At 38.8% G+C, this 15269-nt stretch overlaps 1 protein-coding gene across 1 annotated transcript in view; it reads left to right on the forward strand.

Annotated features, from left to right (window-relative positions):
- LOC126473230 (tripeptidyl-peptidase 2) overlaps window positions 1-15269 on the forward strand; it is a 289445-nt gene that overhangs the window by 143386 nt on the left and 130790 nt on the right. Inside the window, exon 10 of the mRNA XM_050100144.1 lies at window positions 10785-10915. Within this exon, the coding sequence (XP_049956101.1) occupies window positions 10785-10915 (131 nt within the window). The remainder of the gene's footprint in view (window positions 1-10784; window positions 10916-15269) is intronic.

Here is a 15269-nt window from a genome sequence, read left to right on the forward strand (position 1 = left end):
AGTCATTTCCTCTCCTAAAGACCTATTCAAAAATGTATTACAGTGTACCATTCACTGAAACACAAAGTTATTAATTACACAATGTTGTGTTTCAGTGAATGGTACACTGTGACACATTTTTTAATAGGTTTTTAGGAAATGAATTACCGAATAAAAATACAGGGTGCATTTAAGTCATACTGCTGTTCATATCTTTGTTAAAACAAAGCTAAAATGAAGGCAATCAAGCTGATTGGGTTCCCCATGACGGCTAAAGAACGTTTGTTTGAAACATTTTGTAATTTGCATCTGGACAAATAGTTATTTAGGATGGTAAAGATAAATGGGACACCCTGTGTAGTGGTTAGACAGAGATTTAGGAACCAGGTTTAAATTGTGAGACATTTCCATGGGCAGATGTGGACTCTGAGCACAATTTATTGGTTATGAACCATAGATTAAAACTTAAGAAACTGCAAAAAGGCAGGAAATGGAAGAGGATGTAGATGAAGATGAAATAGAGATATGATACTGCGTGAAGAGTTTGACAGAGCACTGAAAGACCTGACTCAAAACAAGGCCCCTGGAGTAGACAACATTCCATTAGAACTACTGTCAGCCTTGGGAGAGCCAGTCCTGACAAAACTCTACCATCTGGTGTACAAAATGTATGAGACAGGCGAAATACCCTCAGACTTCAAGAAGAATATAATAATTCCCATCCCAAAGAAAGCAGGTGTTGACAAATGTGAAAATTACCAAACTATCAGTTTAATAAGTCACAGCTGCAAAATACTTTCGCGAATTCTTTACAGACAAATGGAAAAACTGATAGAAGCCGACCTCGGGGAAGATCAGTTTGGATTCCGTAGAAATGTTGGAACACGTGAGGCAATACGGACCCTACGACTTATCTTAGATAATAGATTAAGGGAAGGCAAACCTATGTTTCTAGCATTTGTAGACTTAGAGAAAGCTTTTGACAATGTCGATTAGAATACTCTCTTTCAAATTCTGAAGGTGGCAGGGGTAAAATACAGGGAGCTAAAGGCTGTTTACAATTCGTACAGAAAGCAGATGGCAGTTATAAGAGTCAAGGGACATGAAAGGGGAGCAGTGGTTGGGAAGGGAGTGAGACAGGGTTGTAGCCTATCCCTGATGTTATTCAATCTGTATATTGAGCAAGCAATAAAGGAAACAAAAGAGAAGTTTGTAGTAGGTATTAAAATCCATGGAGAAGAAATAAAAACTTTGAGGTTCGCTGATGACGTTGTAGTTCTGTCGGTGACAGCAAAGGACTTAGAAGAGCAGTTGAACGGAATGTACAGTGTCTTGAAAGGAGGGTATAACATGAACAACAACAAAAGCAAAACGAGGATAACGGAATGTAGTCGAATTAAGTCGTGTGATGCTGAGGGAATTAGATTAGGAAATGATACACTTAAAGTAGTAAAGGAGTTTTGCTATTTGAGGAGCAAAATAACTGATGATGGTCGAAGTAGAGAGGATATAGAATGTAGACTGGCAATGGCGAGGAAAGCTTTTCTGAAGAAGAGAAATTTGTTAACATCGAGTATAGATTTAAGTGTCAGGAAGGAGTTTCTGAAAGTATTTGTATGGAGCGTAGCCATGTATGGAAGTGAAACATGGACGATAAATTGTTTGGACAAGAAGAGAATAGAAGCTTTCTAAATGTGGTGCTACAAAAGAACGCTGAAGATTAGATGGGTAGGTCACTTAACTAATGAGGAGGTAGTGAATAGAATTGGGGAGGAGAGGAGCTTGTGAGACAACTTGACTAGAAGAAGGGATTGGTTGGTAGGACTTGTTCTGAGACATTGAGGGATCACCAATTTAGTATTGGAAGCCAGCATGGAGGGTAAAAATCGTAGAGGGAGACCAAGAGATGCATACACTAAGCAGATCCAGAAGGATGTAGGCTGCAGTAGGTACTGGGAGATGAAGAAGCTTGCACAGGATAGAGTAGCATGGGGAGCTGTATCAAACCAGTCTCAGGACTGAAGACTAAAACAACAAACAACAGGCTCTCACAATACTGCTTCCACCTTTCTGCTTTCCTTTCTTTCCTTAGGACTGGTTTTCGTCTGAGCTCTTGATATTCATACAGGTGGTTGTCTCTCTCCTCCAAAGGTCCCCTAGTGAGATAAGCCTCTACATCCTTACATTTGTCCTCTAGCCATCCCTGCTTAGCCATTTTTCACTTCCTGACAATCTCATTTTTTAGATATTTGTTTTCCCTTTTACCTGCTCCATTTATTGCATTTTTATATTTTCACCTTTCATCAATTAAATTCAACATCTCTTCTGTTATCCAAGGATTTCTACTAGCCCTCATCTTTTTACCTACTTTGTCTTCTGTTGCCTTCTCTACTACATCTCTCGAAACTATCCATTCTTCTTTTGCTGTATTCCTTTCCCCTGTTATTGTCAGTCATTCCATAATTCTCCCTCTGAAACTCTCTAGAACGTCTCGTTCTTTCACTTTACTCTAGTCCCATCCCCTTAAATTCCCACCTTTTTGCAGTTACTTCAGTTTTAATCTACAGTTCATAACCAATAGATTGTGGTCAGAGTTCACATCTGCCCCAGGAAATGTCTTACAATTTAAAACCTGGTTCCTAAATCTCTGTCTCATCGTTATGTAATCTATCTGAAACCTTCTAGTATCTCCAGGGTTCTTCCATGTATACAACCTTCTTTCATGATTCTTAAACCAAGTGTTAGCTATGATTATGTTGTGCTCTGTGCAAAATTCTACCATACAGCTTCCTCTTTCATTTCTCTCCCCCAATCCATATTCACCCACTATGTTTCCTTCTCTCCCTTTTCTTCTCTCGAATTCCAGTCACCCATGACTATTAAATTTTCGTCTCCCTTCACTATCTGAATAATTTCTTTTATCTCATCATACATTTCATCAATTTCTTCGTCATCTGTAGAACTAGTTGGCATATAAACTTGGACTGCTGTAGTAGGCGTGGGCTTTGTGTCTATCTTGGCCATAATAATGCATTCACTATGCTGATTGTAGTAGCTTACCTGCACACCTATTTTTTTATTCATTATTAGACTTAGTCCTGCATTACCCCTATTTGATTTTGTATTTATAACCCTGTATTCACCTGACCAAAAGTCTTCTTCTTCCTGCCACCGAACTTCGCTAATTCCCCTCTATATCTAACTTTAACTTATCCATTTCCCTTTTTAAATTTTGTAACCTACCTGCCCGATTAAGGGATCTGACATTCCACACTCTGACCCGTAGAACGCCAGTTTTCTTTCTCCTGATAACGACGTCCTCTTGAGTAGTCCCCGCCCATAGATCCGAATGGGGGACTATTTTACCTCCGGAATATTTTACCCAAGAGGACGCCATCATCATTTAATCATGCAGTAAAGCTGCATGCCCTCAGGAAAAATTACTGCTGTAGTTTCCCCTTGCTTTCAGCCGTTCACAGCACCAGCACAGCAAGGCCGTTTTGGTTAGTGTTACAAGGCCAGATCAGTCAATCATCCAGACTGTTGCCCCTGCAACTACTGAAAAGGCTGCTGCCCCTCTTCAGGAGAGCCTATACTAGGGAAATGTTCTTCAGGGCAATATTATGGAAATGGAAGAGGATGTAGATGAAGATGAGAAGGGAGATATAATACTGCATGAAGAATTTGACAAAACACTGAAAGAATAAAGTCAAAACAAGGCCTCGGGAATAGACACCATTGTGTTAGAGCTACTGATAACCTTGGGAGAGCCAGCCATGACAAAACTCTTCCATCTAGTGAATGACAGGTATGGAATGGGTGAAATACCCTCAGACTTCAAGGAGAATATAATAATCCAAATTCTAAAGAAAGCAGATGCTGATAGATGTTGAAGTTACTGACCTATCAGTTTAATAAGTCACGGCTGCAAAATACTAATGCGAATTCTTTGCAGAAGGATGGAAAAACTGGTAGAAGCCGACCTTGGGGAAGATCAGTTCAGATTCCAGAGAAATAAAGGAATACATGAGGCAATAGTTACCATAGACCTTTCTTAGAAGGTAGGTTAAGAAAAGACAAACCTATGTTAATAGCATTTGTAGTCTTAGAGAAAGCTTTTGACAATGTCGACTGGAATTCTCTTTCAATTTCTAAAGGTGGCAGGGGTAAAATACAGGGAGTGAAAGGGTATTTACAATTTGTACAGAAACCAAATGGCAGTTACAAGATGTGAGAGGCATTAAAGGGAAGTGGTGGTTGAGAACAGAGACAGAGAGAGAGAGAGAGAGAGAGAGAGAGAGAGAGAGAGAGAGAGGGTTGTAACTTATCCCCGATGCTATTCAATGTATACATTGAGCATGTAGTATAGGAAACAAAAGAAAAAATTTGGAGTCGGAATTGAAGTCAGGAAGAAGAAATAAAAACTTTCAGTTTTGCTCATGACATTGTAATTCAGTCAGATGGCAAAAGACCTGGAAGAGCAATTGAATGGAATTGACAGTGTCTTGAAAGAAGGATATAAGATGAACATAAACAAAAGCAAAACGAGGATAATGGAATGTAGTTGAAATAAATCAGATGATGCTGAGGGAATTAGGTTAGGAAATGAGAGACTTAAAGTAGTAGATGAGTTTTGCTATTTGGGGAGCAAAACAGCTGATGGCCGAAGTAGGGAGAATATAAAATTCAGACTGGCAATGGCAAGAAAAGAGATTATGAAAAAGAGAAATTTGTTGATATTGTTTATTGATTTAAGTGTCAGGAAGTCTTTTCTGAAAGTATTTGTATGGAGTATAGGCATTTATGAAACCGACATGTGGACGATAAACAGTTTAGACAAGAAGAGAATAGAAGCTTTCGAAATGTGTTGCTACAGAAGAATGCTGAAGATTGAGTAGATCACGTAAGTAATTAGGAGGACTGCATAGAATTGAGGAGAAGAGAAATTTGTGTCACAACCTGACTAGAAGGACGGATTGTTTGGTAGGCTACATGCTGAGGCATCACAAGATCACCAATTTAGTACTGGAGGGCAGTGTGGGGGTTAAAAATCATAGAGGGAGACCAAAAGATAAATATGGTAAGCAGATTCAGAAGGATGTAGGTTGCAGTAGCTACTTGGAGATGAAGAGGTTTGCGCAGAATAGAGTGGCATGGAGAGCTGCGTCAAACCAGTCTTTGGACTGAAGACCACAACAAAAAATTCTTTCAAAAGAACATTAACTGTTGATACTGAGCAGTGTCATGTGAGTAACTTATACTGTAAATATCAGTACTGATAAAAATAACTAGCAGTTTCAAGATTTTTAGTGTGCCCAAGTTCTGACAGCAGGAAGTTTTAGGTTAGGTTCACTGTGCTGATGTAAAATAAAAAGGCTGCCAAGTGGTGTAGGCCATGACCATCACAGATTTTGTTGAAAATTTTTGTGAACACTTGCACATGTTCCCCATAAACATTGGTAAAATTTCACGATAATTGAGCCAATACTTCTGGGGTATACTCATTTGAAAATCCCCCATAGTCAGCTATCAATAGAGTACCTGTGAGTTTTAGGCAATTCTAAGACATATTTCTGGCAATATTTTCTTGAAAGAAGCAAAACTAGGTCATCTTGTGCAACTTTTTGTACTCTCTTAAGTTAAAAAATAGAAACAGATTTCATATGCGTTTTTCATACAGAAATTTGAAGTTAAGTTCTCCGAAAAGATAGGAGCTTGAAAATTGTGGAATTTAGCTTTTTATATATTTGAAACTAATTGAGAGATACATCTGAAACTCGGCATGTAATAACTTACCAATACAAGGTCTTAGAATACAAAATTTTGTTCTCCAGCTGCTTTCCAGTAGTTAACAAATTGAGTACAAAGTTGATGATTTTTCTACAAATGCCAAAAATTTTTGTCCCACTTTTACGAAAGAGTATTTTGCAAACTCTCTCAAACCATTTTCATTATAATGACCATCTTGTAAACCATCTAAAAATAACTGTTTGGCTTTGCAGTGCAAACATATAAGGTGGATTTGAATTGAAAATGGGCCCATATTCCTCTGGTACTCAAATTAAATGTGACATCTTTATGTTCTACAGTTGTTTAGGTAATATCAGTCTTGATGACTAGGAGGTGAGATACAGTCCGAATAAGTCGAAAAAGTGAAGAAAGGGGTGTCGTTTATCACAACTCATCATGACATATTTCACACTGTGTACCTGCTGTAACTTCAGCATCCAACTTGTTATAAACTTTACAGTTTAACTGTATATTATCTAGGCACTGTAGATCATGGTAGTAAAATCGTTTCATAACAGCTGTAGCACTCCTCTATAAATAGCCTGTGGATTTCACACCATTTCACATTGTGTAAATTTTGATGAAGTTTTTAGCAGTCTTCTTGGCATTTTTTAAAAATGGATTTATGTTATGGAGAGCTATTACAGTGAAACCTCTATATAACGTTTTTCAAGGGACCACAAATTCTGAACACTGTATAGAGGAAAACACTATAAAGAGGAAGGCTTCCAAATAATAATTATAGGGCATTACTGAAGATCAGGATACCACTAATCAGCTTTGACAAATGGTGCCATAGATGACATTTTAAATTTTCACAACATATGATATTCATTGCAAATGATCAATGTATCAACTGATTAGTTTTTTTTTTTAAATTAAAACATGGTGCTCGGGAGGTGGATGGGTGAAAGTAAATGGATCAGTTTGTACAGTAAAAAGTTCTAACAGATTCTTAAGATTGACATCATTCTCCAAAGCTGACAGGTAGTATCCCATTCTTCAGTTGACCCAATTATAGAATATGAGCCAAATTTTGTTTATGATATACTGAACATATTACATAAAAACACAGTAAATGGCACAGATTCAAAAAGAATGTTACAAAAAAATTACTTCAATAATTAAATTATCAAATGGAACTTAAATTTGCACAAAACTCTAGGAACCTAAGCAATCTGAAAATAACATACCTATGATTTTTTTAAATATTCAAGCAGGCTTGCTGGTTTTCTGTTTCTCCTAGACTCTATGGCAATCATTTCTTGCTCCAAGTGAGCAAGTTGAACTACTGTTCTGTCCTCAAGTCTATGGGCCATCATGTATCTCCTGAACGTTTCAAAGGCTTCAGCTGCCTTAGTATATGAGGGCACAGGGTCATCTTCCTTGTCACTATCACTTTCACTACCACTATTACTCTCCAAGCTTCTCTCTGCAGTCAGCTCCTCAATACTTTGTGCTCCTGTGGTTTCCACGTTGTCATCCACAGCCACAAAGTCCTCAAAAGTGACAGAATCACTGCCTATTAATTGGTGAAACTCTTGCAAATCACTTGCAACTTCTTCCACAGGAGCTGCCATCTCATTCTCACAGAATCCCGCTTTAGTGAAACAGTTTTTAATAGTTTCAGCACTTACTTCCCTCCACGAGTACATAATTAAATTTATTGCCTGTAAAATGTTCAGTTTCAGTTGTGTGCTTTGCTGGCTTCCCGGTTTTCTTTGGTCCATCAAATTCAAGGCCTTTTTTACAAGGGCTGTCCTATATTTAACCTTAAGGGCGTGTATTATGCCCAAGTCCAAAGGTTGCAGACGGCTGGTGCAGTTGGGTGGCAGGAAAATTATTTTAACATTTCTCAGAAAGGGTACGTCTGGTGGATGTGCCGCACATCTATCGACAAACAACAGCACTTTCCTTGCAGCACTCCCCATTTTGGCGTCAAATTCTCTTAGAAAATGTAAAAATATTTCACTCGTCATCCATGCCTTGGCATTGTTTGTATATTTTCACGGAAACGTGGAAATGTTTTTGAAGCACCTCGGATTTTTTGGCTTCCCGATAACCAAAGGTTTCAGTTTTTCACTGCCATCAGTGTTTGTACACAACAAAACAGTAAGACGTTCCTTGCTCTTCTTACCGCCATCGCAATTTTCCCCACGAAAAGTAAACGTCTTATCCGGCATTAAATTGAAAAACATGCTGGTTTCATCAGCGTTATAAATGTCACGCAGTTTGTAGCCCTGTATCAGATTAGGGAGAGTCTGCATCCACTGAGCTACGGTTGGTTCATCCACACTTTTACTTTCTCCACATTCCGATTTGTACACAACACCATGACGCTGTTGAAATTTATCAATCCATCCATTGGACGCCTTAAAATTGTCCATTCCTAACTGCAGTGATATTTGAAGTGCCTTCTCCTTCAAAATAGTTCCGTTTATAGGAATGTTTGCAGCATGTGCTTGCTGAAACCAAGTTAATAAAACTTTCTCCATTTCGTCGTAAGTAGATTGTTTCAAACGCATACGTTTCGAATTTCCACAATTCTCAAACCCTTCCATTATCGACGATCTGTTTTTCATAATAGTGTTGAGTGTTGAAGGGGCTAGTCCCAATTGCTTCGCTAGCTCCATGCGACTCACGCCAGGAGATGCCTCCACTTTTTTAATAATAGAAGCCTTCTCTTCCAGAGAAATATTCTTCCTCTTTTCACTCATGTCCACTGATGAAAGCTTTAAAAAAACGTTATATCGAAGACACACACTTACTAGGCACACGATCTGTTTGCTGCTCAGCTCACACAATACGCTACAAAATACTTATACAAAGCATTGACTGAAATGGTGCCAAAAAGATCGCAAGCAGAATGTGCGTCACATGTGACGTGACTGGGTTTTGCCACTGACATATGAAATACGCTGAGCGCGGGCTTTCTGAGCCGGTGCAAACTGTGAAACCACAGAACGGAAAACGATGTGTCTACATCCAGTCACTTAAATGTTATAAAGAGGTAAATAATTGACCAGGGTTCCAAAAATATGAGTGTTACATGGAGGAAACTGTAACATAGAGGAAACGCAATAAAGAGGAAAATTTAACATTGCTTATATGGGCTTTTGGTCGGGACCGAAAAAAACGGACGGAACATAGGGGAAAACATTATATGGAGGAACGTTATAAAGAGGTTACACTGTAGTATGTCTTCACATTGTGTAATGCTTTTGATGTGCTACTTTAATTCTGGATTAATTTATAGCATACTTTGTGTTAGCATAGTTTGCTGTTAGGTTGGAACATTAGTATACTGATGAAAAATTGTCTAACTCTGTTGCTGTGGTCCATGGTGGCTTAACCACTGCTGGTTTCTTTTAAAGTGAGAAAACCAGCACCCCCATCACCATAGGGGCCATGTTTGACAGCTATGCAACAACAGCCAAGGGCGAGTTTCTTTACCACAGGTTCCCAAGTCTGATAATGGTTTCGTTATGCAGAACCCCAAGCTGATAATACATTTCTATAAACGTCAGATGCCAGAGCCACAGGTATAAGATGTCTCTTTTAGGATACTAACCTTATATTTACTTTATTATATTTACTTTTTCCACAGAGAGTACTAGACGATTTTAGAACATGGTAAAAGAAGCTACATTTAATTTGACTGCCAGTGGAATATGGGTCCATTTTCGATCCACTTCCTCTTTTGTTGTTGTTTTTTAGGACAACATATTTAAAGTCAAGTTTTTTCCTGCACTCATAGTGATACAATTTACATGACAAGCTCATTTCGGTGATTTGCTATTGTCAAATGCATGTCTTAACTGGTATGATGTGGTCCACATGGCATCTTGAAGTGTAAATGTTGGTTGTCTTTTTGTTATGTTCACATTATTTATGTTGTTGTTGTTGTTGTTGTTGTTGTTGTTGTTGTGGTCTTCAGTCCTGAGACTGGTTTGATGCAGCTCTCCATGCTACTCTATCCTGTGCAAGCTTCTTCATCTCCCCGTACCTACTGCAGCCTACATCCTTTCGAATCTGCTTAGTGTATTCATCTCTTGGTCTCCCTCTATGATTTTTACCCTCCACGCTGCTTTCCAGTACTAAATTGGTGATCCCTTGATGCCTCAGAACATGTCCTACCAACCGATCCTTTCTTCTAGTCAAGTTGTGCCACAAACTCCTCTTCTCTCCAATTCTGTTCAATACCTCCTCATTAGTTATGTGATCTACCCATCTATTCTTCAACATTCTTCTGTAGCACTACATTCTGAAAGCTTCTATTCTCTTCTTGTCTAAATTATTTATCGTCCACGTTTCACTTCCATACATGGCTACACTCCATACAAATACTTTCAGAAACGACTTCCTGACACTTAAATCTACACTTGATGTTAACAAATTTCTCTTCTTCAGAAAAGCTTTCCTTGCCATTGGCAGTCTACATTTATAGGTTTGCTTTTAATTTGCGTGATCTTGTAAAGTTGTTTTTTGATAGCGTTGGCTCCAGCAAAGCCTTATGTCAGAAAAGCTGTCAGAAAGTAACTTTACAGGATAATCAAAATTAAAAGTAAACACATAAATAATGTGGTTGTGCCGTAACAAAAGGACGATGAACATTTACTTGCGAAGACGCCATTGGACCACGTCATACCAGCTAAGATGTACAATTGACAGTGGAAAATTGCCAAAACGGGCTCATCATGTAAATTGTATCAGTACAAGTAAACAAATACACAGTGCAGCAAAAAACTTGTACTTGAAATAAAATTTATCGTTCTTTGACCTTATGCAAGCCATGGGCCCAGTGGAAAGGAAGGGTGTGCTCATGAACTCGCACTCGTATGCGCTTACACATTTGTGAATGACGAAAGAAGAGTGATAGATTGTAAGTTAGTGCAGTTCATGCCTATGTATAATCCATCGCGAATCTGTTAATCACTGGTTGCTTGTCCTAATTACATGTTTTTTCTAACCTAAAATGCATGTTGTTATAATGAAATAATTTTGTGATTTTTCAGCAACAATTCTGAGTGGTTTAATGAAGAAAAACATGTCATACTCACCATACAGTGTCAAGAGGGCTTTGGAAAACACAGCAAACTTTCTGGAGAATGTTGACAAATTTGCACAAGGGCATGGACTACTCCAGGTTTGCTCTCTTCATATATTTTATGACAACTTTTTAGATGGTCTAGATCTTTTTTAGATTTTATGGTATATGTCTGTGTATCAGAAATTGGATGAATCTGCGCAGCAGGAATATGAATGATGGAAAAGAGGCCGGATTCAACAGATGTCTGTATTCATCCGTGGAATATGTGAACTATGGGGGGATGGGGGGGGGGGGAGGAGGAGGGGTGGTTGTCACAGTTTTCATCCCCTACACGCACACGCACAAAAGCACACAAGCACACACCTGTACTGGTGGTAGCATAGCTGCTGGCAAAGTCATCTAAGCCAGATTGGCTGCAGCAGAGGAGCCAGACGAAGTGTGTTCCACACCATAAACTGGGATGTGGGTGGGGGTGGGGAGGAGAGGTCTCTGAAGACTAGGCTGTCAACCCCTCTAGTGGAGCTAACATCAAAATGAAAGCCTGAGCCTCCAGGCTGGAGGATGAGCACAGGGTTGATACCCTGTATTGTAAAAAGCCTGTCATCAAGTAATTTAACAGGGAATGCTAGACTGCCCATACAGAGGTGAAATGCACCAAGGAACAGGAATATGGATGTACCAGTGCTTTAATTTGGAACATGGGACCTATGTGCACAGCTGCAGGAAGAATCAGATGAAGACATTCTAGATCGTTTTTACGATCAGCTACAGGTGGTTTGTGATAGAATACCTAGATATGATACCAAAATGGTCCTTGGTGACTACAAAGTGACATTGGGCAAAGAAGAGGCTTTCAGACGCATGTTTGGCAAAGAAAGTGAACCTGATGAAATTAGTAATAAAGATATGGAAAATAAGTACACTTTCTAAGGAGCTGATTTCATTTCTGAGCCAAAATGAGTCATAAACTTGCTATGGCTGCCAAAATAGTACCAGAGTTAAGAAATGGATTGTGGAACATCTGAAAGATAGGCCTGCTTTTAAAAAACATCAGAACAGCTTGAGATAGGAGTTACAAACAAAAGATAGTGAAGACCATATAGACAAAGAATGGTGCTCTATTAAAAATGCTATTCTGACAACTGCAGATGAATGAAATACTGGACGAAGCAAGGAGACTTAGAAATGAAGACTGATATGATGAATGTAGACAAGCAGTGGAACAGAAACAGGAAGCAAGACTGAAGTGCTTACAATGAAATACAAGATAAAGTCAGGAATTATTTAGTGAAACAAGAATAAAGGCAGCAAAGGCATGTAGGAGACAAAAAAGGGAAGCCATAAAAAGAATGATGCAAGAGCTCTATCAGAGGAATGAGAGCAGAAAGTTTTATAAGAAAATTAAAGAAGGAACTCAAGTATATAGACTGGTAACGAACTGCATGTAAGAGGGACATTTGCTGGTGGATATACAAGGTATTGTGAACAGATGAAGAGAATATTTAAAGGGAATTCAGGAGGGCAATACTACCAGTAGTGAGCAGCCATTCCTCTGTGATGCAGATCCAGAGAAACAGCAGTCCACATTATAGGAAGTATGGAATGAAGTTCACTGTCTAAAAAACTAAAAAACTTCAGGAACTGATAAAATAAATGCAGAACTGTTAAAAAGTGGGGGAATTAGTTTCCATAAGTGAATCCACAAACTTATCAAATTGATATGAAATCTGGAAAGATTCCCAGAAGAGTGGACTTTCGGGTTAATCCAACCAATCCATAAGAAATGAGAAAAGATTTGTTGTTCCAATTACCGAGGGTTTACCGTGCTGAATGTAACCTATAAGATATTTTCTGGTATTATCTGCAACAAGAGAGTTCCATTTGCAGAAGAGATTCTAGGAGAAAATGAGTGTGGATTTCAGCCTAATAGGTTAACAACAGATCAGATATTTCTGCTGAGGCAGGTACATGATGAGGTGTATGAATATAATATTGACCTCCTATGTAGACTTAAAGTAGGCCTTTGATAGTCGTGATAGGGGAAAAATGCTAAATGATTTGCTTGTGCTTAGTATGCCATCTGAGTATGTTTCACTTATCCAAGCAATATTGGCTGTTTCCAAGGCTCCAGTGCAAGTGTATGGTTTAGGATTAGTAAAGAAGTCGGACAGGGGAACACACTCTCTACAATGCTTTTTAATCTGACTCAAAGAAGCAGCCATTTGAAAGCTTCAAATATCTTTTTACACAGGCACAAAGTGAATCCTGAAGAGTTCTCACACTCCTAATGTCAATTTGAGCTAAGGTTTTTTAACATATACTGTGGTAAAATGTTATGAATTACTTCAAAGAAAACAATCGACAATACAGATTCAGGAAACATCATTCCTGGGAAACACAACTAGCTCTATATTCTCATGAAGTAATAAGTGCTATTGTCAGGGGATGTAAAATTGAGTCCATATTTTTAGATTTCCAGAAGGCTTTTGACCTGCTTCCTCATAAGTGACTTCTAATCAAATTGTGTTCCTGTGTGTAGTATTGTCTCAGTTGTGTGATTGGATTTTTGACTTCCTGCTAGAAAGGTCACAATTCATAACAACTGACAAAGTCTTCAGTTACAAATATCATCTTAACATCGGTCTGCTGCAGAAACCTTGAATATATTGTTAGTTTGAATGTAATAAATTCGCTTGAGAGGGATAAATCTCCTGTCCACAAATCAGCCCAGTTTTAGAAAGCATCGCTTGGTCAGAACTGATCTTGCCCTTTCTCATGAGATTCTCCAAACCATGAATGAATGTATGGCAAGGGATGCTTCCATATTACTAGATTTCCATAAAACAATTTCACAGTTCCACACTGCTGACTATTGACTAAGGCACAAGCATACTGAATAGATTCCCAGGTATGAGAGTGGGTCAGAGGCGTTTTGAATGACACAGAACTCTAGACGTTGTCCTTGTCAGTGGGTGTTCATCGGACATGAGGTTATTGTCAGGAGAGTTTCAGGGGAGTGTGATAATACTGCTGCCATTTTCTATATACATAAATGATCTGGTGGACAGGCTAAGGAGCAGTTTGCAACTGTTTGCTGATGGTACTGTAGTGTATCGAAAGGTGTCATTGAGTGGCTGTGGGAGGATACAAGTTGCCTTAGATAAAATTTGTGGTCTGCGTAATGAATGGCAGATAGCTCAAATTGTAGAAAAATGTAAGTTAATGTGGATGAATAGGAAAAACAAACACATAATGTTTGAATACAGTACTGGTAGTGTGCTGCTTGACATAGGCATGCTGATTAAGTCTCTAGGGAAGGCAAATGGTTGACTACAGTTTATTGGGAGAATTTTATGAAAGTGTGATTCACCTGTGAAGGAGGCACATAAAGGACACTAGTGTGGCCTATTATTGAGTACTGTTGGAGTGTTTGGGACCCTAGATGCCCCTTTTTTTTGGGCTTATACGGAGCCATACAGACAGTTATTTTTCCCCTCATCCTGTTTGCGAGTGGAACGGAAAAGGAAAAGACTAGTAGTGGTACAGGGTACCCACCTCCACACACCATACGGTGGCTTTTGGAATGTGTACGTAGAGAATAATGTAGATGCAGAAGTAATATCTGGTGTTCCCCAAGGAAGTGTTATAGGGCATCTTCTGTTCCTGATCTGCATAAATGAGTTAGGAGACTGTTTCCAGATGACACTGTCATTTATTGTCTTGTATACTCGCAAAATGATCAAAATGAATTGCAAAATGATTTAGACAAGGTACTGTGTATTGCAAAAAGTAGCAGTTGACTCTAATGAAAAATGTGAAGTCATCCACGTGCATTCCAAAAGGAAACTGCTAAATGTTGGTTACATAATCACACAAATCAGTCAACTAAATACTTATGGATAACAATTACAGATAACTGAAATTGGAATGATCACATAGATAATGTTGTGGAGAAAGTAAACCAAAGACTGTGATTTATTGGCAGAACCCACAGAGAAAGTAACAGGTCTACTAAAGAGAATGCTTATGCTACACCTGTCCACCCTATCCTGGAGTGTTGCTGTGCAGTGGAGGATACATATCAGACAGGATTGACAGAGAACATAAAAAAGGTCCAGAGAAGGGTAGTTCATTTTGTATTATTGTGAAATAGGACAGTGTGTGGCATGGATATAATACACGAATTGGGGTGACATTCATTAAAACGGGGGCATTTTTCGCTGCAGCAGGACCTTCTCATGAAATTTCAATAACCAGCTTTGTTCCCAGAGTGTGAAATGTTTTGTTGGTGCCCACTTACCATAGGGAGAAATGACCAATAATATGAGAGAAATCAGAGCTTGCATGGAAAGCCTTAAGTATTCATTTTTCCCTTGCGCTATTCAAGAGTGGAATGGTAGAGTAGTAGTTTGAAGGTAGTTCAGTGAACCCTCTGCCAGGCACTTAATTG

This window comes from Schistocerca serialis, chromosome 4, assembly GCF_023864345.2.
Source record: "Schistocerca serialis cubense isolate TAMUIC-IGC-003099 chromosome 4, iqSchSeri2.2, whole genome shotgun sequence".
NCBI classification, from domain to species: domain Eukaryota; kingdom Metazoa; phylum Arthropoda; class Insecta; order Orthoptera; family Acrididae; genus Schistocerca; species Schistocerca serialis.